The 24,529-nt window shown below is 39.2% G+C and overlaps 1 protein-coding gene across 19 annotated transcripts in view; it reads left to right on the top strand.

The window, feature by feature from the left end:
• Window positions 1–24,529, top strand: part of NCOR1 (nuclear receptor corepressor 1) — a 152,422-nt gene that overhangs the window by 100,473 nt on the left and 27,420 nt on the right. For 11 of the 19 annotated variants that reach the window (XM_028089475.2, XM_028089468.2, XM_028089471.1 and 8 more), the window contains 12 exons: window positions 1,987–2,116; window positions 4,416–4,611; window positions 10,206–10,379; window positions 11,126–11,286; window positions 15,522–15,642; window positions 15,741–15,842; window positions 16,181–16,281; window positions 18,950–19,118; window positions 20,884–21,024; window positions 22,298–22,381; window positions 22,869–23,125; window positions 23,482–23,842. In XM_028089475.2, coding sequence (XP_027945276.1) covers window positions 1,987–2,116; window positions 4,416–4,611; window positions 10,206–10,379; window positions 11,126–11,286; window positions 15,522–15,642; window positions 15,741–15,842; window positions 16,181–16,281; window positions 18,950–19,118; window positions 20,884–21,024; window positions 22,298–22,381; window positions 22,869–23,125; window positions 23,482–23,842 — 1,997 coding nt within the window. The remainder of the gene's footprint in view (window positions 1–1,986; window positions 2,117–4,415; window positions 4,612–10,205; window positions 10,380–11,125; window positions 11,287–15,521; window positions 15,643–15,740; window positions 15,843–16,180; window positions 16,282–18,949; window positions 19,119–20,883; window positions 21,025–22,297; window positions 22,382–22,868; window positions 23,126–23,481; window positions 23,843–24,529) is intronic. The other 8 variants (XM_028089480.1, XM_028089479.1, XM_028089482.1 and 5 more) reach the window with 1 other exon arrangement.

Raw genomic sequence — 24,529 nt, 5'->3', positions numbered from 1 at the left:
TGGGTTATGATGCTGTTCATCTGTTTCAATAACCAAGAACTGTTGTGTGATCATGAGTTTCCAATGAAAAAGATGATGTTTTTCTACACCGGTTGTTACATGCATTCTATGTGTAGCTAAGAAGTGGATTTCATCTAACAAAACTTGTGATATGAGCCATGGATGGCTGCCGTTCCTGGTGTTGGAAGCGGTAGGGTGTGGTGGTGAAGGCAGAGGCAAGAGGCATTGGCTTGTTTGCTCCAAGACCATATGGCCTCAAAGCAAGCCCTGCTGTACCTGTGTGTTCAATGATAGAAAAGGTTGACAGGAAAACATGTTAAGTGTTCTGAAAATATTTGAGAAAGCATAATTTAAATACAAGATAGTGGTAATTATCATGATCACTGTATATCAGTTAAAAGTTTAGATTATTCATATTTGTAATATAAAATATATATAATACTGATTAATACAGAACTTTTAGTCATTAAATTAATAATATAAAAATCTATCCTGTCTTTATGGTTTTCATAAAAATTATGGTAAAGATTACAGTAAAATTACAGGAATAGATACTGCTTTATTTAATATATGTACTTGCCTTGGGATTTCCTTTTCCTTGAAAGAAAGAGAATCACCTAGAATCACAGTAGAACGTTTGATTGGCACACATTCTAGAAATGAATTTGACTAAAACATCATTTAATCAGAAACCCAGTTCAACTCTTTTTTTCTTTTTCTCCAACTGCCCATTTTTTAATAAGAAAGAGGCAAATAAGCCACTCAGCAGAGAGCCAAATTCTGTTCATCTAAGATGAGAATTATCTGTGTTTTCCGCTATTGGTTTTGGTAACTATATTTATAAGTGAAGGAAAAATTAGGATGGTAGTAATCTTAAAGGATGAACATCCTAAGAGCTGAACATGATAGTAGTCTTGAAATTCAGAAATTCCTTGTAAATATATGGTGGCCTTTGAATAACACTCTACATCAGTTCCAAACTGTCAAAAGAACACTTCCAATTTTCTACAACTTTAATACCATCTTTGTGTTTCATGTTAAGTGTTGTTTTCTTTTATACATTCTAATTTTCTTATCACTTTGTACTTTTTAAAATGTTCATCTGACCCCAATAACATTGGGAAGTCTGATACAGCCTGAAAGGTACGGCACTAACGTATGATCTCCCCAGTTCACATACTGGGTGTCGTAAGCTCCAGTGTAGATACTGAAACTGAGTGAAGCAGGCGGAGTGTGGGGTGGCGGGGGCTGTGGAGGACAGAGCAGCACGTGTGTTGGAAAGGGCAGCTGCTACAAGTTCAGCATGTGGTTGCCACGTGGGTCTGCTGCTTCTGTGTGGCTCTTTCTTTCCACTCTTGATGAAAAACCAGGAGTCTGGAATTGGGGGTGAAATTCTCAATTTTAGTATGGTAGTGGGCAGATGTTTGAAAAAATACCCTATGATCCTGGCAAAACATCCTGCAACAGGTAACTAGTTTGTAATCTATGTTAGTGGTAGACTAGGACCTAATATTTTATAATGGAATGTATTCAGACTGGATGGTTAGATGCAGATGATTAAACTCAGAAAAATTTCAACCTATAAATCAGTATTAGGTGTCTTTACTTGGAAAATTAGCATTATAGATTCCCCTTTTCCTTGCTGTTCAAACATCTTCTAAGGTTGATGTGTGTGTGTACATACATATTGACTTAGAAGTAATTATGATTAGGGGTACCTGGGTGGCACAGTCGGTTAAGTGATGGACTCTTGGTTTTGGCTCATGAAGTGATCTCAGGGTCGTGTGATCAAGCCCCATGTTGGGTCCTGCACCCAGCACAGAGTCAGCTTGAGATTTTCTTTCCCTGCCCCCCACCGCCTCTCCCCCTGCGCGCACTCGCTCTCTAAAATAAATAAATCTTAAAAAAAAAAGAGAAGGAATTATGATTGTACATTTAAAGTCTTAAATTAGAATATATTTATCTTTTTTTTATTGCCAATTGCAGAATGTTTCCTATGGACTCAAAGCCTTCATTGTTGAACCCCCCTGGATCTATACTGGTCTCATCCCCAATAAAACCAAATCCACTGGACTTGCCACAGCTTCAGCACAGAGCTGCTGTTATCCCGCCAATGGTAAGTTTTCAAAGTGAGTAAGAGAAGTAAAGTTGAGAAACAAAGACGTTTAGAGACATTTCTTCTCTTCTTTAATCAGTACTTGAATTTTTAAAAAATTATGGTGAAAAACACACGACATAAAATTTATCATCTTAACTGTTTTTAAGCGTATGGTTCAGTAGCGTTAAATATATTCATGTTGTTGTGAAATAGATCTCCAGAGCTTTTTCATCTTGCAGAAGTGAAATTCTCTTCCCATTAAACCGTAACTCTCTTTCCCCTCCCCCAGCTCCTGACAACCACCATTCTACTTTCTGTCTCTCTGAATTTGGCTGGATACCTCATATAAGTGGAATCATAGGGTATTTGTCTTTTTGTGACTGGCATGTTTCACTCAGCATAAAGTCCTCAAGGTGCATCCAGATTGTAGCACAGTCATAATCTCCTTCCTTTCTAAGACTGAGAATATCCCATTGTATGTATATTCCCACATTTTGTTCAGCTGTTCTGTCGCTCTGTTTGCTTTTTCAAATGGATTCATTGTGATGGTTGATTGAAATGGAGATTTCCATGGGGGGGGGGGGGAACAAAACAAAACACCAAAGGAAGTGTAATCCTCTAGCCATAAAATATTCGTAAGCTTTGTTTTTGTTTTGTTTTCCTGGAAGACAGTAGTTGAATATATAACTAGGTTTTGAATATTTAGAATGAATTCTAGAGATTATGGCTAACTTCAATATATCATTCCAAATCTAGTTTTATTTACATTTTACCTTAGTAATCTCTACAGGTTTGACTCTCTTTTGACACTGAATTCCAACCTAGGTTATTGCTCCTTTACTTAGTAATGTTTTAGCTCTTGCTTTCTTCAGGGGATAAAAATTTGTTCTGTCTCACATGATAATTGATAAAAGTTAAGTGTGTGCTTATGATGGACTCAAACACACAAAAAATCATTAAACATTTGTTCCTTCATTGATTTACTCAAATGGACTTTTATTAAGTGTCTGCCCAGTTCAAGACAACATTGTTAATGCTGTATGGAATATTTATATATCATAATCTCTGACTTCAAAAAACATAGAGATTGTTCTTGATAAAAAGACTTAGAAAAATATTATAATAAACTTAAAATGAATTATAAAAATGTGATGCTTTGTTAAGTTAAAAAATGTAGTACGGTCATTTCAGAGGAAGGAGAGCTTCCTTCTTAATAAGACAACTAAAGAAGACTCCACATAGGAAATAATATTTTTTGGAACAAAACAGTTCATTTGGCTTTATGGCAACAGGAGGAAGAGCCATGTTTACATAAAAGCCAAAGCACGAGGGCAAGAAAATTATGTGTATGTTTTGGGCTCAGTGAAAAATTCTACTTACAGTAGCGGAAAAAAACTATGGAAGTCTTTATTTAGATAATAGGTTCTAAAAAACTCAGAGCTCTACTCTTTCCCAGAATTTTTTGTATTCATGAAGTAATGGACTGTGTTAGGGGCTGTTTATTTAGTATTGAACCAAATAGGTTGGGTTCTTTCCTTCCTGAGTGAGAGAGACAGAAAATAAACAAACAGAAAAACCAGCCCTATTATTGTGAATTGTGCTATTGTAAGCGTTGTGTACCCTGAAAGAAAGAAGCAGGACTGCTGTAAGGAGGAAAATGGGAAGGGACGGTTAGGGATGGCCTGTCTGAAGACGGAACATTTTAACACCCATCCTGTTGTGTGAGTTGGTTGTGGGAGGTAAGGCGGATCAGTCAAGGATGTCTGCCAGGTTTCTGGCTTAAGCTGTTAAGGTTCGGTTTCCTAAGAGGGAGGTCACTGAAGGAGAAGCATTGAATGTAGGAAAGGAAGAGTTCCCATTAAATGCAAGTTTTGGGGTGCTTTGAGATGCCCAAGTGGAGCTCTTAAGCAGCCATTCTGTGAGTATGGGACTTGGAGCAAACGTCTTAGAAATAGAAATTGAAGAGCCATTAACATGTAGATGACATTTAAATGCACAGAAGTGGGTGTGATTATCTAGAGAACCTAGAGAGGAGAGCTAGGAGCCAGGGCTGAGCCACCAGGGGTTTGACCATCTGCAAGTTAAAAGCAGACAGCAGTGTTTTAATTTCTGATTTTGATCTCTCTTATGTGATTTGTATTGTGTTCAGTTCTGAAAGTAAATGTTCAGCACTTTAAGCCTTTTGTAATTGAAGATTACTTTAACCAAAAAGTGGCAAAATCACATCAACCAGTACGTTACAGAAATAAGCATTATTTGTAACAGAGGGTCGTTGTTATGTTGGTCATTGGCGTATTTAGATTTTTTCTTCCTGTAGGTTTCCTGTACCCCATGTAATATACCGATTGGAACCCCAGTGAGCGGTTATGCCCTCTACCAGCGACACATTAAAGCAATGCATGAGTCCGCACTCCTTGAAGAACAGCGGCAGAGGCAAGAACAGATAGATCTGGAATGTAGAAGTTCTACAAGTCCCTGTGGCACCGCCAAGAGTCCAAACAGAGAGTGGGAAGGTAGGTAGAGCTGTCACCGCAAAGAACTTCTCTGAAGGGACACACAACTATACTCCAAAGTAGTGTCCTTTGTGCTTTGTAGTTTATCTGCATGTCAGGTGATTAATTCCTCTTGTCCCCAACACAAAATTCCTTTAAACTGACCTCAGTTAAACTTTTGAGGAATGTTACTATTATTGACTACTCACAGGCGGCAGTTACATTTGTAATGGTTTTTGTTAATACGAGTTTTCTGATATTTCTCTCTCTGCTGGAAGACTGTAAAAGCCATGCTTTCTGCTCCATTCATCTGACTTTTCAGAGTGAGAATTGTTACCCTGTCCTGCAAGCAGATCACATGTAACAACAGGGCAATACTCATTCTCTGATGTGATGGGAGACAGCTGGTGTAGAGTGTCAGTCGTACCCTGACGCAGCTCTCACCCCAGCCTTCACCACTTGTGTGGCCAGGGACAAGTCCCATAACTTTTCTGACTTTAGTTCTCTCATCTGTAAATTGCAAGTTATAGATTGATCCATCTATCTATCTGTCTGTCTGTCTGTATTTCTTTCTTACTGAGATTACAACCCATAAAAAAGAATCAGCATTTCAGTATCATTTTGTAACACATGGCTCAGCGTTATTCTTTACATAATATTATATGTAATACAGATACAATTTATAATAATAATTAATGTACCAGCATATACATAGTAGAATAGATACCACAAAGGTACTGTTATCATTGTTATGTCACTGTTGTTATTTCAAGTGACAAATTCGAGTTGTACGTGCTCTTTTTTTTTTTAAGATTTTTTTTTTTATTTTTAAGTAATCTCTACACCCAACATGGGGCTTGAACCCACAACCCTGAGATCAAGACTCCCACACTCCACCTACTGAGCCAGCCAGGCACCTCTATGCATGTTCTTTTTAGTTGTGCATGATACACTCAGTTTCTTTTAAAGGGGGGGGGTGATTTCTAAATTGTAATAAATTCTTCTGGCATGGTTAGGAAATGGCACATGTGTTCTGGTTGATGGTTGGCTGACTTATGCTACAGTATGCTTAGAATATAAGACTATAAGGTCTTTGTTACAATGGTTTAGGTTTCTTGGTAATGATTCAAAAGACTTTGCAGAGCCTTAGATAAGTAAGAACAGTGAGCTGTAGAATGTCATGCATTTCAAGGGCTATTTAATATAAAATAGGAACTGTGGTACTTACGGATCTTGACCACCCTCCCCTCCCCCAGTTACACCCAGTTATACCAGTGATGAGTTATTATATGACACACTGAACCTCTTGTGTTAGAGTTTTAAACATAAAATTGCTGGTGTTTTAAGTATAAATCTTATGCTAGTAAAAAATATGAACCAGAGTAGTAATACCCAGCAAGGCTGGGGGTATAATAGGTGCTAAATGAATAGTTCTTTCTTTCTTTTTTCTTTTTTTTAATTTTTTTTGTTATGTTAATCACCATACATTACATCATTAGTTCTTTTTTTTTTTTTAAGATTTTATTTATTTGTTTGTCAGAGAGAGAGAGCACAAACAGGGGGGGCGGCAGGTAGAGGAAAAGGGAGAGGGAGAAGCAGGCCTCCCCGAGCGGGGAGCCCAATGTGGGACTCGATCCCAGGAACTCGGGATCATGACCTGAGCCAAAGGCAGATGCTCAACCGACTGAGCCACCCAGGCATCCCAATGAATATTTCTTGAATGAAGGTAAAAACGTTGATGATTTGGGAGCTTTTAGTAGTTAGTATTTAGAATCCTCAGTCGCTAACTCAGTAATTGACGCAGTTTGTGCTCAGTAATTACATGTTGAAGGAATGAGTTAAATGGAGTATAAATGGACTTAGAAGCACTTGTCTTTTGAGCAGTCCAATTATGAGAAAATCTGTCATGATGAGAATGATAAATTATAGAGTAATTTAAAAGTCTGTTGATGTATTCCCTACATAAATGATTTAGAATAAATGTTGGGAGAATTAAAACCTAGAAAAAAATGACATTCAAATGGTATTTGCCAGAGTCATGCTAAAGCTGAACATTATTTAGTTAATAATATCTGGATCATTCTATAATATGCATATCACATTATTATTTTAGGACCTCAATATCTTTTTTTAAGATTTTTATTTTTTATTTTTATTTATTTTATTATTTATATTTTATTTATTTTTATGTATTATATTTTTATTATTTTTATTAAGATTTTTTTAAAGATTTTATTTATTTATTTGACAGAGAGAGTTAGTGAGAGCAGGAACACAAGCAGGGGGATTGGGAGAGGGAGAAGCAGGCTTCCCTCCAAGCACGGAGCCCAATGCAGGGCTCAATCCCAGGACCCTAGGATCATGACCTGAGCCAAAGGCAGACACTTAACGACTGAGCCACCCAGGAGCCCCAAGGACCTCAGTATCTTTTCTTGACCTACCTTACGATCTTGATCTAAATTACAATGGAAGCTGTCTGAATCAGACTAGAGCCCAAATTCTGAGCCTCTAAAAAATGAACTACATTTCTCTGTGGTCAGTCACATTAATCCATGTGGTTTAGATGAGAGTGGTATCCTAATTTTAATCATAATGCAGTGGTTTTAAAACCATACTGTAATTATATTTTTTATTAAAGTGACACTGAAGTGTTTATTAATATGACATCAGTTTGGTTCAAGGTGACTCCAGAAACTGGGGTGGTTGATTACATTTTATCTCAAGGGTAAGTTCTGTTTTAGCTCATCTAGTATGTGTAGTTATTTAACGAAGTGCCTGAAGACTCTCCTGAATTTATAGCTAGTTCAGTATAAAGGATAATTTCCCTTATACTTACACATCTCCCTTGTATAATCATATACTTACCATTAAATTGCTTGTATGCAGAATGTTTGATACAAATGTTTTCAATGCATTGCCATAGAATGTTAAATATAGTGAGAATGTGGATTTACCTATAAACTGTCACTAAACTGGTACAGTTTGCTTGAATTAGGACCATGGTTTTGACTTTTCCCTTCATGGTCTCATTTAGAAAGTAATAGGCAGCATGTGTTTGATTGTATTCATCATAATGTTAGTGGCAGAAATAATTATTGTAGGTGTACCCTTTTTAAGTGGTGTAAGCCTTTACATCTGTAGAAACACTTGGGAAAAACCTGAGAGAACAGTTGTTTTCACTTTCCAGGAGCATTTACACAAGGTAACCCCTACTTCAGCGTGAATCCTTTTTTTCTGGAGTGAGGAAACTCAAACGTACACATGTAGAGAGTTAGAATTGAACTTGCAATGCAGGTTTAACAGAATCAGTTCAGTCCATTTAAGAGTTAATGCTTCTCTGCAACTGAATCTAGTCTGTTTATTTTGTTGTTTATTTTTTCAGCTCTGAGTACATGAAGACTTAAATACCTGTATTTAGAACCATCTAAATTTCCGCTTTTTCTTTAACACTACCTTGACAAGATAGTTTCCACGTTATTAGAAACTTACTGGAAATGGTAAAACAGTCACACAGAATTTATAATAATAGCTTTACCATGTTAAATTCTCTAGAAAGGAAGACATGATTTTCTTTTGGTTTATTTTATAAATCTGCACAGTGTTGGGACATTTAATCTAATTCATTATATCAGTGTGTCTAAGGAGGGAAGAGTACCATCATCTTGATGGATACCCCATAGGCATCTGAAATTCAACGCCCAGTGCTTTAGCGAGACATTATTGCCACGTGGTTTCGAGCTCAGAGTCAGGCTTACACTGCTGGTAGCGTGACCTTGGCTGGGCACTATGGTGTGATTCTTTTGAGGTTCAGTTTCCTCATCTATGAAATGGTATTAATCATCCCACGGGGCATGAGGGCTCAGTGAGATAATTCATGTGATTCACAGTGCTCTGCACAGAGTACATCATATTAGCTGGTATTACTAGAATTGTTTCTGGTTTTTAAAAATACCTTAGTAAGCTGGAGAACATTTATGCCTTGTGCTAATGAATCTTTACCCAATTACAAACCTTCCACTTAATAGTGAGATGCTAGAGACCTTCTCTCGGGATGGAAACTGTCAGGTGCCAGCTATTACTTACTGTTGAGCAGTAAAGAAAAAGAGAAACAAAAATAGAAGTAGCTTTTTGAAGGGAGAAGATAAATCATTGTTCACAGGAGAAGATTATCCACCTAGAAAGCCTACAAGAACCAACTGAAAAGTGATTAGAACAAAAAGGAAAGTTCAAGTTTCTCAGAAAAAAAAAAGGGTCTACAGAAATCGCCATCTTTCTTTCCTATAGATCTGCAGTAATCATTTATACAAGTAAACTCATGCATATGAAAAAGATGGCTTTCCTAGCCACAAAATGTAAAATACCTACAAATAATTTTTAACAAGGAATTTATAAATAAGACCTATAGGAAAAGTCTAGGTTCCTCGGTTAGAAAGCTCATTATTATAGAGCATCAGGTGTCTTGTATTCATAAATTTAATGCAAGTCTAATGAAAATTGCAGTGACATCTTGTTTGGAGAATGATTTTAAATTTTGATTTATCTAGAAGAATAAATGGGTAAGACTAGGTAAGCAAAAGAATAAGAAAATTAATGGGAATTTGCTCTGTCAGACATTAAAATAGCCCACATTTAAGTGGTTTGGGTTACAGATGATTTTCCTTTTCCTCTTTGTGCTTCTCTGATTTTCCAAAATTACAATGTCAATTTCATTTTAAAAAGGAAAAAAATTATATAATATACATAATTATATGTATTTTTAAGTCTTAATGTGACTGCATATCTGATATGCCCTTTAAATAAGTTTTTTTATACTTTATGTGGAGGTAAATTATATGGAGTCATTTTTTTTTTCAAGATTTTATTTATTTATTTGACAGAGAGATACACAGCGAGAGAGGGAACACAGGCAGGGGGAGTGGTAGAGGGAGAAGCAGGCTTGCCCCTGAGCAGGAAGCCCGATGTGGGGCTCCATCCCAGGACCCTGGGATCTCATGACCTGAGCTGAAGGCAGACGCTTAATGACTGGCCACCCAGGTGCCCCTGGAGTAATTTTTATTAGCATTCTGGTAGTAAAATTCATAGTTTTATAAGCTTGTGTAGGTTTTTTTTTTGGATTAGTTTGATCTGCGTCTTCTAAGAAAGGCTTCTTACATTTCTTAATTATGTTTATTTCTCTGAAAATTAAGTGGTGTGTTTCAACAGGCTAAATATAAGGGTTGAAATTCTCAGAGATATGACTGATTCAAGCAAGACTTGCATTTTCCAAATGGCTGGATAATCTGATGTTTGCCTCTTGTGATCTTTATTGCATGTGAAAACACTTGATTTTCCTAAGAAGAAGGAAGAGATGTTCTTTTTCCTTTAAAGGGAAACATCATAATTGAAGTTTTGAGGGTTTTATTAGGTCATAGTGATGGTGCATACACAGAAGATTTAGATGTATAGGGTTTTTAAACCTCTCTGTGGGTGGACTCCCCTCCCCCTACAGGAATTTTAGATTTTAATATTAGTATATATAGTCGGATCTGCCCCTGGATGGTGTGGGCTTGGTCCTTTCACACTTACTATTTTAATTTGGGGTTCTTCCCTTATTTTGATAACTTTAACTTTCATAGGAAAATCAGTCGCCTATATGCCTTATGCTGAGGTCAAACGTGCTCTAGAACAGGAAGCACAGATGCACAGTCCCGCAGCAAGGTCAGCCTCACCGTGTAGGCTCTCTCCGAGAGAAGTCAGTAAAGCCGCTCCACAGCCTGATATGAGTGCAGCCCGCTATAGTGTCCCGCCAGGTAAATACTGTTCCTCTGTGCGGTGGCTGCTGGCCATCTCCCTACAGATGCTAGGCTCAGGTGGTTTGAGCTCGTGAACAAACTGCCTTTCCCAGACGTGTCCTTCCTGTTTCAGAATTATTTTCTTGTTTCTGTGCATCCCATCGTCTGTTGTATTCAGTTGAGCTTTACTGGGCCACTGGGAAATTCGTGTTCACACATGTATACTGTGACACTGACTGGCTTTTAAGGGTATATGTACTTTGAAAAAATCTTTAGGTCCCCGCCCCGACCACAAGAAATTCAAGTCTGTGAGAGCCAGGATCAGTAAACGTTTCTCCAAGTAGGCCAGATGTAGAGAGGGTGTCCAGCTGGTGGTCGGCCATGTCTGTGCGTTCTACAGAGTTAGAGTATCAGCTGCTCCTAAGAAGCAGGTCCAAAGAGTGATGGAGAGAGAGAAAAGATTGTGAAAGATTGTCCTTTGCCTATGCTAAGCAGAGATAGTTTGAAATGAACATCAGCTTAAAAGCTCTGGCTTCACAGGGAGTTGAATATTTCAGCCTCACAAATACCACATGTGACCTGAATATGTATATGGATTTAATTCAAGTGAAAGAGAAATTCAAAATAGAAATATTCCTCCTCAGCCTCATCTTGCACTTAAAATTCAGTGTGTGATATGAAAATTTGGGAATGACTGAGATAGGTAGAGTGTTGCAAGCTATGAAATTGCCGATTTTAAATCATTTTTCCCCTCCCCTTCAAAGTCCTGCAGCCTGCTCCGCATCAAGTGATAACTAATCTCCCTGAAGCGGTTCGGCTTCCGACAACTCGACCCACCAGGCCACCTCCTCCTCTCATCCCATCATCCAAAACCACAGTGGCTTCAGAAAAACCATCTTTCATCCTGGGAGGCTCCATCTCACAGGTAAAATGTCTTCCCTGCCCAGGAAATTTCTGTTGAGTATTGCTTTGGTAAAAGTTCTCCCTTTTCTGTCCCTAATTTGTCAGCATCTTAATAAATACAAGTTTGTCTGTATGTGAAGAGACGGTGACCAGAAAATATGGCAGTCATTGTACTCTGTGCCACACACACGAAGTTTGTGTGAGTTGGGTACCCAAAGTGAGTGGCCGTGGCACACCGTCTGGTTTGACTTAGGAAAGGCACTTTTGTGCCCTGAGGTTTAGGGTAGCGAAGATGGAAGAGGAATCTTTTCAAGTACCAAAATACGTGTGGACTATTATGAAGGCTCTAAATATTAAATTGTACATGATTGATAAGCCCCAGTTCATTCTGACTTTGGCCACTATATCTACCCCCCCCCCGGTACATTATTATATACATACATCTATCTATATATATTTTAATATGGCCTTATCTTAATGGTTGAAAAGTTTTGACCAATGTGCACGATCAGCAGCGACCATTCTCCTGTCAGGTTATAGAACCATTTCATCAGCTCCGAAGATTTTCTTAGCCCCTTCTGCCTGAAGCAACCACTGGTTTGCTTCCTATTAGCACAGATTTGTTTTGCCTTTTCTAGAACTTCATGTAAATGAACTCATACAGTGTGTACTCTTCTGTGTCTGTCTTCTTTAACTTAACATAATGGTTTTAGGGATTCATCCAGGGTTTTGTGTAACCGTATTTCCTTCTTTTTTATTGATGAATAATACTATGCTATACGAACACATACCAGTTTGTTTATCTGTTTTCTCTTTAATGGAAGCCTGAGCTATTTCTAGTTTTTGGCTGTGGTGAATAAAGCTGATATGAACATTCTTGTACTGGCTCTTTATAGACATTTGTTTTCATTTCTCTTGTGTAATCAATCCCCTGAGGGAGGAATTGCTAGATATATGTGTGTTTTACTTTATAATTTCCCAGAGTGGGTCTACTGCTACCCGTGATGTGTAAGCCTTCATGTTGCTTCATCTGCTCTTGGCCATCTTTTTTATTTTAGTCATATTTCACTGTGGCGTTTAGTTTGCATTTCCCTGGCAGCAAATGATGCTGAGCACTTTTTTGTATGCTTAGTGGTCATTTATACCACCGATTGCGAAGTAATTGTCTTATTATCTGTTTTTATTGGGGTTTTTTTGGTTAGTAGATTGTAGAAGTTCTTTATTATGGATGAAAGGTCTCTGTTATATATTAGAATATTTTCTCTTTTTTGTGGCTTGTGTGTTTTGTTACTGCTGTGTTTTGATGAGCAGAAATTTTAAATTTTGATGAAGTCCTTAAATAAATTTTTTTTTCTCCTATGGTTAATTCTTTTTCTCTAAGAAATCTTTGTTTCATGCTTGTGGAAATATTCTTGCTTTTTCTTCTGAAAGCTTTATAGTTTGGGCTTTTACATTTAGGTCTGTGATCCACATGAAATTAATTTTTATGTGCAACATGAGGTCAGGATCAGCATTCATTTTTCCTTTTGGATTTGCAGTTCCAGGAACACCGGTTAAAAAGTCTTTTCTTTCTCTGATTTGATCACTTTAGTGCCTTTGTCAGAAATGATTTGGCTCTATGTTTGGTCTATTTCTGGACTTTCTCTTCTGTTCAGTTGATCTACTTGCCCATACTTTTATCACCACCACAGTTGTGATTATTGTAGCTTTATGGTAAGTCTTGAAATCATGTGGTAGGGGTCCTGTAAGGGCTTTTATTTTTCAAGATTGCTTTGGCTCTTCTATGACTTTGGCATTTCCATATAAATTATCAATGTCAGTTTCTAACAAAAATTCTCCTGGGATTATGGTAAAGGATTGCATTAAATTTATAGATTATTTTGGGTTAGAAATGAAGATCTTAAGAATGTTGAATCTTCCGGGCGCCTGGGTGGCTCAGTGGTTAAACATCTACCTTCGGCTTAGGTCGTGGTCCAGGAGTCCTGGGATTGAGTCCCGCATCGGGCTCCCTCCTCATTGGGGAGCCTACTTCTCCCTCCTCCACTCCCCCTGCTTGTACTCCCTGTCAAATAAATAAATAAAATCTTAAAAAAAAAGAATGTTGAGTCTTCTAATCCATGAACATGTTTATATTTCCATTAATTTAGGTCTTTAATTTCTCAACAGTATTTCATAGTTTTCACTGTAGAGGTTTTATTAGATTTATTTTCAGTTAATTTGATGATTTGTAATGTATTTTATGTTTTTGTAAATATTTTTTCATTTTCCAGCTCTACAGGTATATAGAAAAAGTTGATTTTTTTTTAATCTTTATCTCCTGCAACATTACTTATTTGCTTCTTATTTGTTTTGTTGGGTTTTTTTTGGAGGGAGAGTAAATTTCTTAGGATTTTCTATGTGAGCGTGTCATCTGCAAATCAAGATAGTTTTACTTCTTCCTTTCCAGTCCGAGTGCCTTTCTTTTCTTTTTTTTTTTTTTTTTGAAGATTTTATTTATTTGACAGAGAGAGACACAGCGAGAGAGGGAACACAAGCAGGGGGAGTGGGAGAGGGAGAAGCAGGCTTCCCGCGGAGCAGGGAGCCCGAAGCAGGGCTGATCCCAGGACCCTGGGATCATGACCTGAGCCAAAGGCAGACGCTTAACGACTGAGCCACCCAGAGCCCCCCTAGTGCCTTTTCTTTTTCTTGTTTTATTGAACTGACTAGGGTAGAACTTTTAGTACAATTTTTTTTTTAAAGATTTATTTATTTATTTGAGAGAGAGAGCAGGGAGGGAGTGGGGAGAGGGAGAGAGCAAATCTTAAGTAGGCTCCCTGCTGACCGAGGAGCTAGGAGCCTGATTTGGGGCTCAATCAGCCTGATGTGGGGCTTGATCCCACAACCCTGAGATCATGACCTGAGCCGAAATCAAGAGCCGGATGTTTAATCGACTGAGTCACTCGGGCGCCCCATAGTACAATGTTTAAAAGAAGTGGTGAAGAGGATATGCTTTCCTTGGTGCCCATTTTAGGAGGGAGGCATTCAGTATTTAACTGGTAGGTATGTTAACTATAGACTTTTTTTTTTTTTTAAAGATTTTATTTTTATTTATTTGACAGAGAGAGAGACAGCCAGAGAGGGAACACAAGCAAGGGGAGTGGGAGAGGGAGAAGCAGGCTCCCCACTGAGCAGGGAGCCCAATGTGGGGCTCGATCCCAGGACCCTGGGATCATGACCTGAGCTGAAGGCAGATGCTTAACGACTGAGGCAGCCAGGCGCCCCAACTAGACTACTTTTCATAGGTGTCTTTTCTTCAGATTGAAGAGGCTTCCTTATATTCTTTTTTGCTGAGAGTTTGTTTTTTTGTTTTCCTCTAATTTTTGTAGTTTTCAGCTTCAGAATTTCTTCATGGTTTTTTTGTTGTTGTTGTTGTTGATATTCTTTGTATGGGGAAACATCATTTTCATACTTTCCTTTGTTGATTTTCAAGGCTTCCAGTGAGCTTGGTGGGGAGCATATGGGAGAGGAAATAGAGCAAGTTCAAATGACACAAAGCTCAGTCTTCTTAACCTAGATTTTGCCAGTCTTCTTGAATAAATGCATCCAGATTTCCACAAGCCTTTGGTTAATTTCCGAATTGAAAGGTTGATCATTAGGTGGTTTTCTGGTTGCCTTTATGGAAGAGAGTTTTCAGAAGTCCTTACTCTGCTGTTTTCACTGATGTCCCTATCCTATAGCAATTTTAAGAGGAATAAATATTGTTAATAATAGTAGCTTACATTTTGAGTGTACTGTTAAGTGCTTTATTTATGTAATTTGTTAACCATAAATATTAGTTATATGAAATTTATGGTGATTTCAGAAGACATATCTTGCTCCCTTTAAAAATATTTTTAATGTGGGGCGCCTGGGTGGCTCAGTAGTCGTTCAGTGTCTACCTTAGGCTCAGGTCATGATCCCAGGGTCCTGGGATTGAGCCCTACATTGGGCTCCCTGCTCCGCGGGGAAGCCTGCTTCTGCCTCTGCCGCTCCCCCTGCTTGTGTTCCCTATCTTGCTGTGTCTCTCTCTGTCAAATAAATAAATAAAATCTTTAAAAAAAATTTAAAAGTAGTTTTAATATAAGCAATCTATATAAAGATTTTCTTGTTTTGCAAATACTTGTTCTTAATTTTGGGCAGTGGGGGTGTAAATTCTTATAAACAGAAACATGAACATTAAATTTATTGTTGACCTTGTGAGAAGACAGTGTTATTTTAGTCCTTTAAAATTATTTTTAGGGAACACCTGGCACTTACTTGACTTCTCATAATCAGACTTCCTACACTCAAGAAGCAGCTAAGCCCTCAGTCGGCTCTATATCTCTCGGACTGCCGCGGCAACAGGAATCTGCCAAATCAGGTCAGTGAGTAAATACTCAAAACATTCCTGTGCTTGCAGCATCACGGGCAGTAATTCAGCACTTGATCTCTACTTATTTTTCTCGCTTTGGTCCATAGCTACTGTGCCCTACATCAAGCAGGAAGAATTTTCTCCCCGAAGCCAAAACTCACAGCCTGAAGGTTTATTGGTCAGGGCACAACATGAAGGAGTGGTCAGAGGTAAAATACACTGTTTGGCAGAAATATTAAACTTTTGTTCCCAATAAATGTATTAAAGTAAGTCACTAATACATTTTAATGTTGGGTTTTTAAGTTAGAGCCTTTACATTCTAGATTTTCCCTTCTGTATAAAAATAATTAAAAACTTTGAAATTCCATATTTCGGCAATCCTTTTTAATAATTGGAATATTATTTTAAAAGTAGATTTCGGTAAAACACCACTGTTCTTTTTGTACTGCTGTTTCCTTCTCTTAACCCCCCTTCTAAGTAGGGGCTGAGTTTTGTTTGTTTGCAGTGGTAGAAGGTGTAATTTGCTAATCATTTTGGTTTCATTCAGGGACCACAGGAGCCATTCAAGAAGGAAGTATAACTCGGGGAACGCCAGCCAGCAAAATTTCCGTGGAAGGCATCCCATCCCTGCGGGGCTCGATCACTCAGGTGAGTTGTGATCGTTCCTGATACACTGGACAGTAGCTAATGAGAAGACTGGAAGTCAGGTCTCAAGAGCTCCAGCTGTTCCAGCAGTATAGTTCGGGGGTTAAGTTGCTCATTGTTCTGGATTATGGGACTGGGTCTCTATGGTAATAAACCCAGATCTGTAAACTGTCTGCAGAAAGACATTAATGTGATCATTTTTTTTTTAAAGATTTATTTATTTATTTTGAGAGAGTGAGAATGAGAGAGAGAGAAAGAGCACATGAGAGGGGGGAGGGTCAGAGGGAGAAGCAGGCTCCTCGCCGAGCAGGGAGCCCGATGCGGGACTCGATCCTGGGACTCCAGGATCATGACCTGAGCCGAAGGCAGTCGCTTAACCAACTGAGCCACCCAGGCGCCCCTAATGTGATCATTTTGACCACCAGCTATAATCTAGTCTGTGGGTCATTTGAAAAGGTTAATGATTTACAAATTGACAGAAGAAACAAGTTCTGATTGATGCAGTTCTTACTGTCTTCCTGGCAAAGCTTTTACCATGTGTTCAGCTCAAATAGAAACGGAGAAGAAAATCAATATAAATTATTTGCTCACTTTTGCCCCTTGTGAAAAAGGTCTGCCGTCCCGACATGTAAGGCACCTGCCTAGGGTCTCATGCTAAACTGGGAGATACAGGCGACGTTGATAGAAGCGCTGCAAGTCAAGTATCTTCTAACAATTTCAGGCTCAATAAATTGGCCAGTTTTGATTAAGACAAGGTCTTTCTTTTCCTCAGTTGGTTAGATGTTAATTTCACTTGGAAGTGTAACAGTCTGTAGCCTCTTTATTATTGTCGATCTGGGAAAGGAAAATTCTCTTGGGAAATCATTGTAAACAGAATCCCGTGCTTTTGCACCTTGAACCACAAGTTTCCTGTTTTATTCTTCTTCCTTGTCTTTTTGTCCTTGTCCCCTAGGCCAGTGGCTAAAGTGTGGCTCCCAGGCCAGCAGCGTTAGGCATGTAAATGGTCAGGCCCCACCCCAGATTTCCTGAAGTCGCATCTGTGGGGGCGGGGCCCAGCAGTCTGTGTTTTCCCGCCCTCCGGTGATTCTGCTGCATGCCCATTTGAGAACCCTGCCCTGGGACCTCGCTGATCAAGTGTAGTCTATGTCCCAGAGCATCAGCATCACTTGGGAGCTTGTTAGATTAATGCAGAAATTTTAGTTCCCACTTCAGACCTATGAATCAAGGTCTCCATTTTAACAAGACCTGGTTTATGGAGTTTTATGGCTTAGAGACGTAGAAGATTACATGTGAACTCTTCACATCTCTCCATCTACATTTGACCAAAGTATACATCCTGAAACTAGTTTTCAAAATAAGCAAACACTTTAATAGTAGAGGCAAAAGAGAAATAAATGCCTTATGCATATTATCTTTTCTTGTTCATTTTCACTCTAGTAACCAGGTTGTGGGTAGGAAGACAGAATGAACTGGATATGAGGCTACGCTTTTTCTTTGTTTATTTTCAAACCAGTCTGTCTATGTGAAGTGAGTACTTCCAAAATGGGTGTTAAGGATTCCCAGATGTTTACTGCCGAGCCCATTTGAATGGCCGAAAAATGAATGTTTTTTGTCATTCTTTCTACTCTAAGTGTGTGGTTTCAGATTGTCCTCATGAGAATTTTGGGGACGCCAAATGTGTAAGTGGGCTAAATCTGGGCCTGCCATGCCCATTTCAACCCAAGCAGCTCACTTTTACAAAGTGTTCGACCCAGTAGGTTCCATGAATGATTTCTCTGGAAGGGAGGGTTTACTGCTTAAAGGAAAGGTCAAAAAGAACCGTGCCCATAGGTAAACCAGAAGAGGACTAATTAATGATGGTGAAGATTCAGAGGATGTGACCTAAACTGAATCCATAGCACAAGATGGAGGCATCTGAGTTTTCTCGGTCCTGTCTCCCCTTCCCCCACTGGTGACCAGAGGTTGAATCCAGCAGACACTTTGGGAACTGCAAGTTCTTTTTTCCTCTTATCACAGTGTGAGAGAAGGTTGCAGTATTCTTTAAATTTTTTATTGTTATGTTAATCACCATACATCATTAGTTTTTGATGTAGTGTTCCATGATTCATTGTTTGTGCATAACACCCAGTGCTCCGTGCAGAACGTGCCCTCTTTAATACCCATCACCAGGCTAACCCATCCCCCCACCCGCCTCCCCTCTAGAACCCTCAGTTTGTTTTTCAGAGTCCATAGTCTCTCATGGCTCGTCTCCCCCTCCGATTTCCCCCCCTTCATTCTTCCAGAAGGTTGCAGTATTCTAAATTTAAAACTTAATTTATCGTCTTATTTTTATTAGACATTTTGAAAAAACATATTACACTTAGCATGATTTTTGGCCTTTAAGACCAGATTTTTTTTTTTTCCCTGAGAGTTAAGAGGTTTGACTTCAAGGTGGGAAAGAAAGTTGATTTGACTCCTACACCTGTCCAGATTTTAAGTTTTGTGGGGCAGGGTTCAAGGATTAAGGTACAGTATTTCTTTATAAAAACTTAATATCTGGGTTTCCTCTCATGTCTTTGTCCTTTCTTCTTTGAAGATATGGAAGGATCTGACTCTCCGTTTGGTAGGGTAAGTTTTCTGAGCATCTCGTGTCTCCTCTAAACCTGAGTGTTTGTGTTTGATTTGATGGCAGGGTACCCCAGCCCTGTCACAGGCTGGCATACCAACTGAGGCGTTGGTGAAGGGATCCATTTCTAGAATGCCCATTGAGGAGAGCAGTCCTGAGAAAGGCAGAGAGGAAGCTGCATCCAAAGGTCATGTTATTTATGAAGGCAAGAGTGGACACATCTTATCCTACGATAGTAAGTATGATGTCTGTACTTTGAAGCCAGTACTGTGATGGGGACTAGAAACATGGGCTCTGGCTCCCCATGTATGTATTTGGGGAAGTTCGTTCTCCCTTCTTGTGGAAGTTTTGTGAAAATTTAACCGAGACAGTCAATGAAAAATGATAAACAGTGCAGAGCCCATAGTACGTGGTTCTGTAATTGGTAGCTAATCTCAACTATGGCCAGTCGATTTAGCCTAAGAAAAGAATCTTCAACTTTAGTAGAATCACTTTTATTTTATTCTGTTTTATTTTATTTTTAAGATTTTATTTGAGAGAGAGAGCAAGCAAGAGAGTGGCCACGAGTGGGGGAGGGGCAGAGGCAGAGGGAGAAGCAGACTCCCCGCTGAGCAGGGAGCCCGATGCAGGGCTGGATTCCAGGACCCTGGGATCATGACCTGAGCCAAAGGCAGATGCTTAACCTACTGAGCCACCCAGGTGCCCCAGGTGAATTAGGGAGTAGATAATAATCTGATAATCCTGGAAAGACTATTGAATTTAAATTCTTAATTTAAATTATTTTAATGTCTATGTGTGTAAGCATTTTCTTTAGATGTATTCTTAGGTTATATTTTCTCACTAATGTTACAAGAATGACTCAGTTATGGTTAAAAAAAAAAAAGCCAAGTGAGGGACTGGATTTGAGTTCCTGTTTGCAACTGTTTTGTGATCTAAGTAGTCATTAGTCATGTTTTATCTTTGTTTGATACAAAGATAAAAGGTATGTGAGCACACAGTGTCTGATGCAAAACACATGGTAACTTTCTTATTTCCTTCCTCCTTTCTTGTTTTAACATTTCTGGCATATGCTGATTTACATTTTGCTTCTGGAGGAAGAAATTAATGTACGTTGCCTAAGCCAGAAATGTAGATGTCGTCTTTAACACTTGTTCTCTTTCCACATCCAGTCCGTCACTGAGTTGTTTCTGTTCTCTTTTCTGAATTCTCTGGAATCCATCCATTTCTCTGTTCCCCACTTGCCACCATCGTCTTTCGTCCGGATAACCGGGCAGCTGCCCCTGATCCCCCCAACCTTTAGTCATAACCCGTATTCAGCACTGTAACACATCACCTCCTGCTTGACCGTTCATTGCTTTAAGATCAGTGGAAGCCCCTTCCCTTGGCTTGCTCCGCCCTCCGCGATCTGCTCCAGTCCCGCTGTTCACTTCCTGCGCTTCCCTCGGCCCCCTTGCACTGCCTTCCCGCGCACTCCGCCTCCAGCTCCGCCCTGCGCACTGGCCACGCACGGAGCTCAAGTTCTTTGTCCCACGCTCTGTCTCGCCTTGGCGTCTGTGCGCCTGTACCACCTCCTCCTCCCTTACCTGTGGCTGAAGCATCTCCGCCTTATCCTTCAGTTCTCCGTCTACATTACTTCTGTAGGCAGCCTTTTCGGGGCCCTTTAATAAAAGTGTTAGGTTCTCTGTCTGGCATTCTCGTAGTACGTGTACCTCTACAGCAATTCCCCAGCACTTTATCGGTGTTTGCCACGATTGGGTAGGTTTCATGAAGGAAGGCACTTAATTTGTTAACCTTATCTGCAAGCCTAACTTACTTATGCCTGGCACTCAAATAATTTGAATTAATGAAAAAAATTTCATAAGTATCAATTACACAGTAGTATGTTGTAGGTTGACTGGCTTTTATTATTTTTTGTAAGATTGTGAAACTTAAGATAACTGATTGACTGTAGAGTAGGCTTTGGGCTCTGTCTGAGCAATTCTTATTTCTGTGTTCTGCAGATATTAAAAATGCCCGAGAAGGGACGAGGAGTCCAAGAACAGCTCATGAAATCAGTTTAAAAAGAAGCTATGAATCAGTGGAAGGAAATATAAAGCAAGGGTTGTCGATGAGGGAGTCTCCTGTTTCAGCACCGTTGGAGGGTAAAATGTTGTTTCCAGAACTTTATTTAGATACATTTAATTTTGTACAGTAAATTTCCATGGTTGGGTTAGGTTGTATTCAGTCTCTGTCATTTCTACGTGAAATTTCTATTCATATTACTATATAAATGAAACATATTAATATATCATTATATTAATAATATATAATATAGTAAAATATATAATTAACACTATATTAATATGAGCTTATTGATATGTTTAAATTTATATTCATATCTACATATAAATCAAGTACATGACAGTGGTAGGAAGTAAAAAACATAATCAGTCATATCATAGGTAACTAGTAGAATGCTCATAAAATTTGTAGACTATTCCTGTTAGGGTTCAGTGAGGTGAAAAATGTAAAATTCATTTTGAGAACTTTGTTTTTGTTTTGAGGCAGTTAAAGCAGGGCTGCACTGTTTCCTGATGAATTTTGCTGTGCGAGTTTCATCCTCTGTAAATGAAGGGATTGTAGTTACAGTGTGAGGACTCGAGACAGGTGTCCAAGCTTGTGCTCACCACGATAAGCATTCACTACCTCATACCTGTAGTTTTATTTTGTTAATGACTCACTTTCTTTAAGCCTTAACCTGGCTCAACTGTTTAATGTTAATCTAGGTGAAATACTAAAAACAGGGTAAGGATTCCTCAATCTTAGAGAAGTCCTGCATAATTTTCTAAGAGCTGGAGTTTCTCTGTATTTAAAAAAAAAAAATCTCACTTCCCTTTACTTTAGGGTAATTGCGTGTGGTTATTTCCAATCCTTGATTCAAATTTATTGTGATGTGACACGAAACATTTTAAGAGGTTATTTACAGCTCTTTCATTTTGACTTGCATGTTTTCGTTTACGTATTTTACCTGTTTTTGAGGTACCGCACTCATCCTTTGTGTTTTCCCTCTCTCAGAGGTGTGTTTCAGAGCTAAACAGTGATTCTCAACCCCTCTGTGTGTCTCCTCACCTTGAGAAAGAAGCATTGAATTTTAGATGTAGTTTCGAAAGTGTCTTTCCTTTTTGACTTATAATAGATGTGTTCTGTCGCTATTTTCTCTTTAGAAGACTTTAAAAAGGAACAGTGATGTCATGTTGGGTACTTCAAACTGAGTTTTTCCATGATATTCTTCTGAATAGTTCACAAATTTAAGATGATATCTCTTTCTCCATAGGGCTTTTATCAAAAAGTGCATACTCTAAGGTCAGTATAAAGTATATGTGAACTGGCATACACATTATGTTTAATATTTGAATTGCTTTCTTGTTTTGAAAGGGCTGATATGCCGAGCATTACCCAGGGGAAGCCCTCATTCTGACCTCAAAGAAAGGACTGTGCTGTCTGGTTCCATAATGCAGGGTAAACTTTGTTTTGGCTTTTATTCATGACTGCCTCATTGGCAGAGTAGTTAAACATTAATTTGCAGTGCATGAAGCCTGCTTTTCAAGTACTTTCCCTTTTGAAATATTAGATATTTAAGTCTTGATTTTAACTCTTCTGTTTCTGAGCTACATAGTTTATATGAAGATGATAGTTGCCTAATCTTTGAATATAGAGACATCTTCATTATGTAAGAACCATTCTGATTGTGATGCACAGACTTAATTGTATTAAGTCTTGAACCACCTGAAAAAAAATGCCAAGTTATGAATATTTAAAGATGTGTTGTAAACAAAATTGATTAAAAACTGCAAGATGACAAGGTATTAATTTTTCTAAATTGCAGAAAAATATACGTATCAGGATTTACTATTTTAACAATTTTTAAATGTACAGCTCAATCACATTGTTCTGCAACCATTGGCATTACTTTAGTAAGCACGTTTTCTTGAATTCTTTCTTGAAGGCACACCAAGAGCAACAACGGACAGTTTCGAAGACGGTCTTAAGTACCCCAAACAGATTAAAAGGGAGAGTCCTCCCATGCGAGCATTTGAAGGCGCCATCACCAAAGGAAAACCATATGACGGCATTACCACCATCAAAGAAATGGGGCGTTCCATTCATGAGATTCCACGGCAAGATATTTTAACTCAGGAAAGCCGAAAAACTCCAGAGGTGGTCCAGAGCACAAGGCCAATAATCGAAGGTTCCATCTCCCAGGTAACTACATCAGGGTGCTTTTTGTCAACCGTTCCACTCCAGACTGTGATATTCATGGAGCATTTTGAGAAGCATGACTTAATAATTATAAGTAGTTCTTACGATGTCAGATCTTTTGGAAGTAAAGGTAAAAGTTTTAGGTATGCTTTAGTATTCGTTTTTCACATGTCTGTATTGTGGAATGTATATTTCGAGAAAGTTCGCAGCTCTGGGTTTGTGAGTGTGTGATTGACACACCCACACAGATAGTAAAGATTACCGAAGCAAATTACCGTTGCCGTGAGCCGAGCTGACCTGAGATGGAAAAATCTTCGGATGCCTCGGGCTACCTATAATGTTTGTTTCTTTTCTTTTAGGGCACACCAATAAAGTTTGACAGCAACTCAGGTCAATCTGCCATCAAACACAACGTCAAATCCTTAATCACGGGGCCTAACAAACTACCCCGTGGAATGCCTCCACTGGAAATCGTACCAGAGAACATAAAAGTGGTAGAACGGGGAAAATATGAGGATGTGAAAGCAGGCGAGCCAGTGCGTTCCCGACACACATCGGTGGTAAGCTCTGGCCCCTCCGTCCTCAGGTCAACACTTCATGAAGCTCCCAAAGCGCAGCTGAGCCCGGGGATTTATGACGACAGTAGTGCACGGCGGACCCCTGTGAGTTATCAAAACACCATGTCCAGAGGCTCGCCTATGATGAACAGAACTTCTGATGGTATGTTACTCTTCTGTCCTTGTTTGCTCGTTGTGATTGCGCTTTCCCACCTCCGGTAAAAAGTCGGTGTCAAATGGTTAGCTTTGGATTGCCACAGGATCTGCAGGTTGTGCTTGATATGGGGCCTGTATGGAAGGCTACCAAATGAAAAGTAGGGATAATCGTAGGTAAAAGATCTATTTTAATCAAGTGCCGAGGATGCTGGAGTCCAGAAGTGCTCTAGAATAAGTACATTCTGAGAGTGGCCTTTCAGCTACTCCTTCCAGGTGTTCTGGAAGTCGGCGTTGACCGTTGTTCGTTTAGCGGCCGTCTGGTGTGGCAGTTCAAAGATCAGGTTGTGGAGCAAGACGGCCTGAACTTGAATTAAGGTTCTTCTCACTGCGTGACCTTGGACGAGTTACTTCACTTTGCTAGGCCTTAGTTTCCTCATCAGTAAAAGTATTAAGGTTCCCTCACTGGACTGTTGGGAAGGTTACATGAGGTCATGTGTTTGAAGGACTTGGGAAGGAGAGAATCCGAACTATTGTTATTGCCGTTGCTGTTGTTGTTGGTATCACGCCCCGCCTCCCCGGGCTTTCTGCTGCTCGCTGGTGCGTGAGTAAGGTACGAGGCGTTGAGTTTTATCAGGTGGTCCCTGAAACCGCCTGCAGCCCATACGAACGTCCCCACTCGTCCTCTCCAGCATTA

The sequence above is a fragment of the Eumetopias jubatus genome, unplaced genomic scaffold (genome assembly GCF_037043125.1).
Source record: "Eumetopias jubatus isolate StellerSeaLion01/CBP00866 unplaced genomic scaffold, mEumJub1_p1.0 scaffold_10, whole genome shotgun sequence".
Taxonomy (NCBI): Eukaryota; Metazoa; Chordata; class Mammalia; order Carnivora; family Otariidae; genus Eumetopias; species Eumetopias jubatus.
This window is presented reverse-complemented; position numbering and strand designations above follow the sequence as displayed.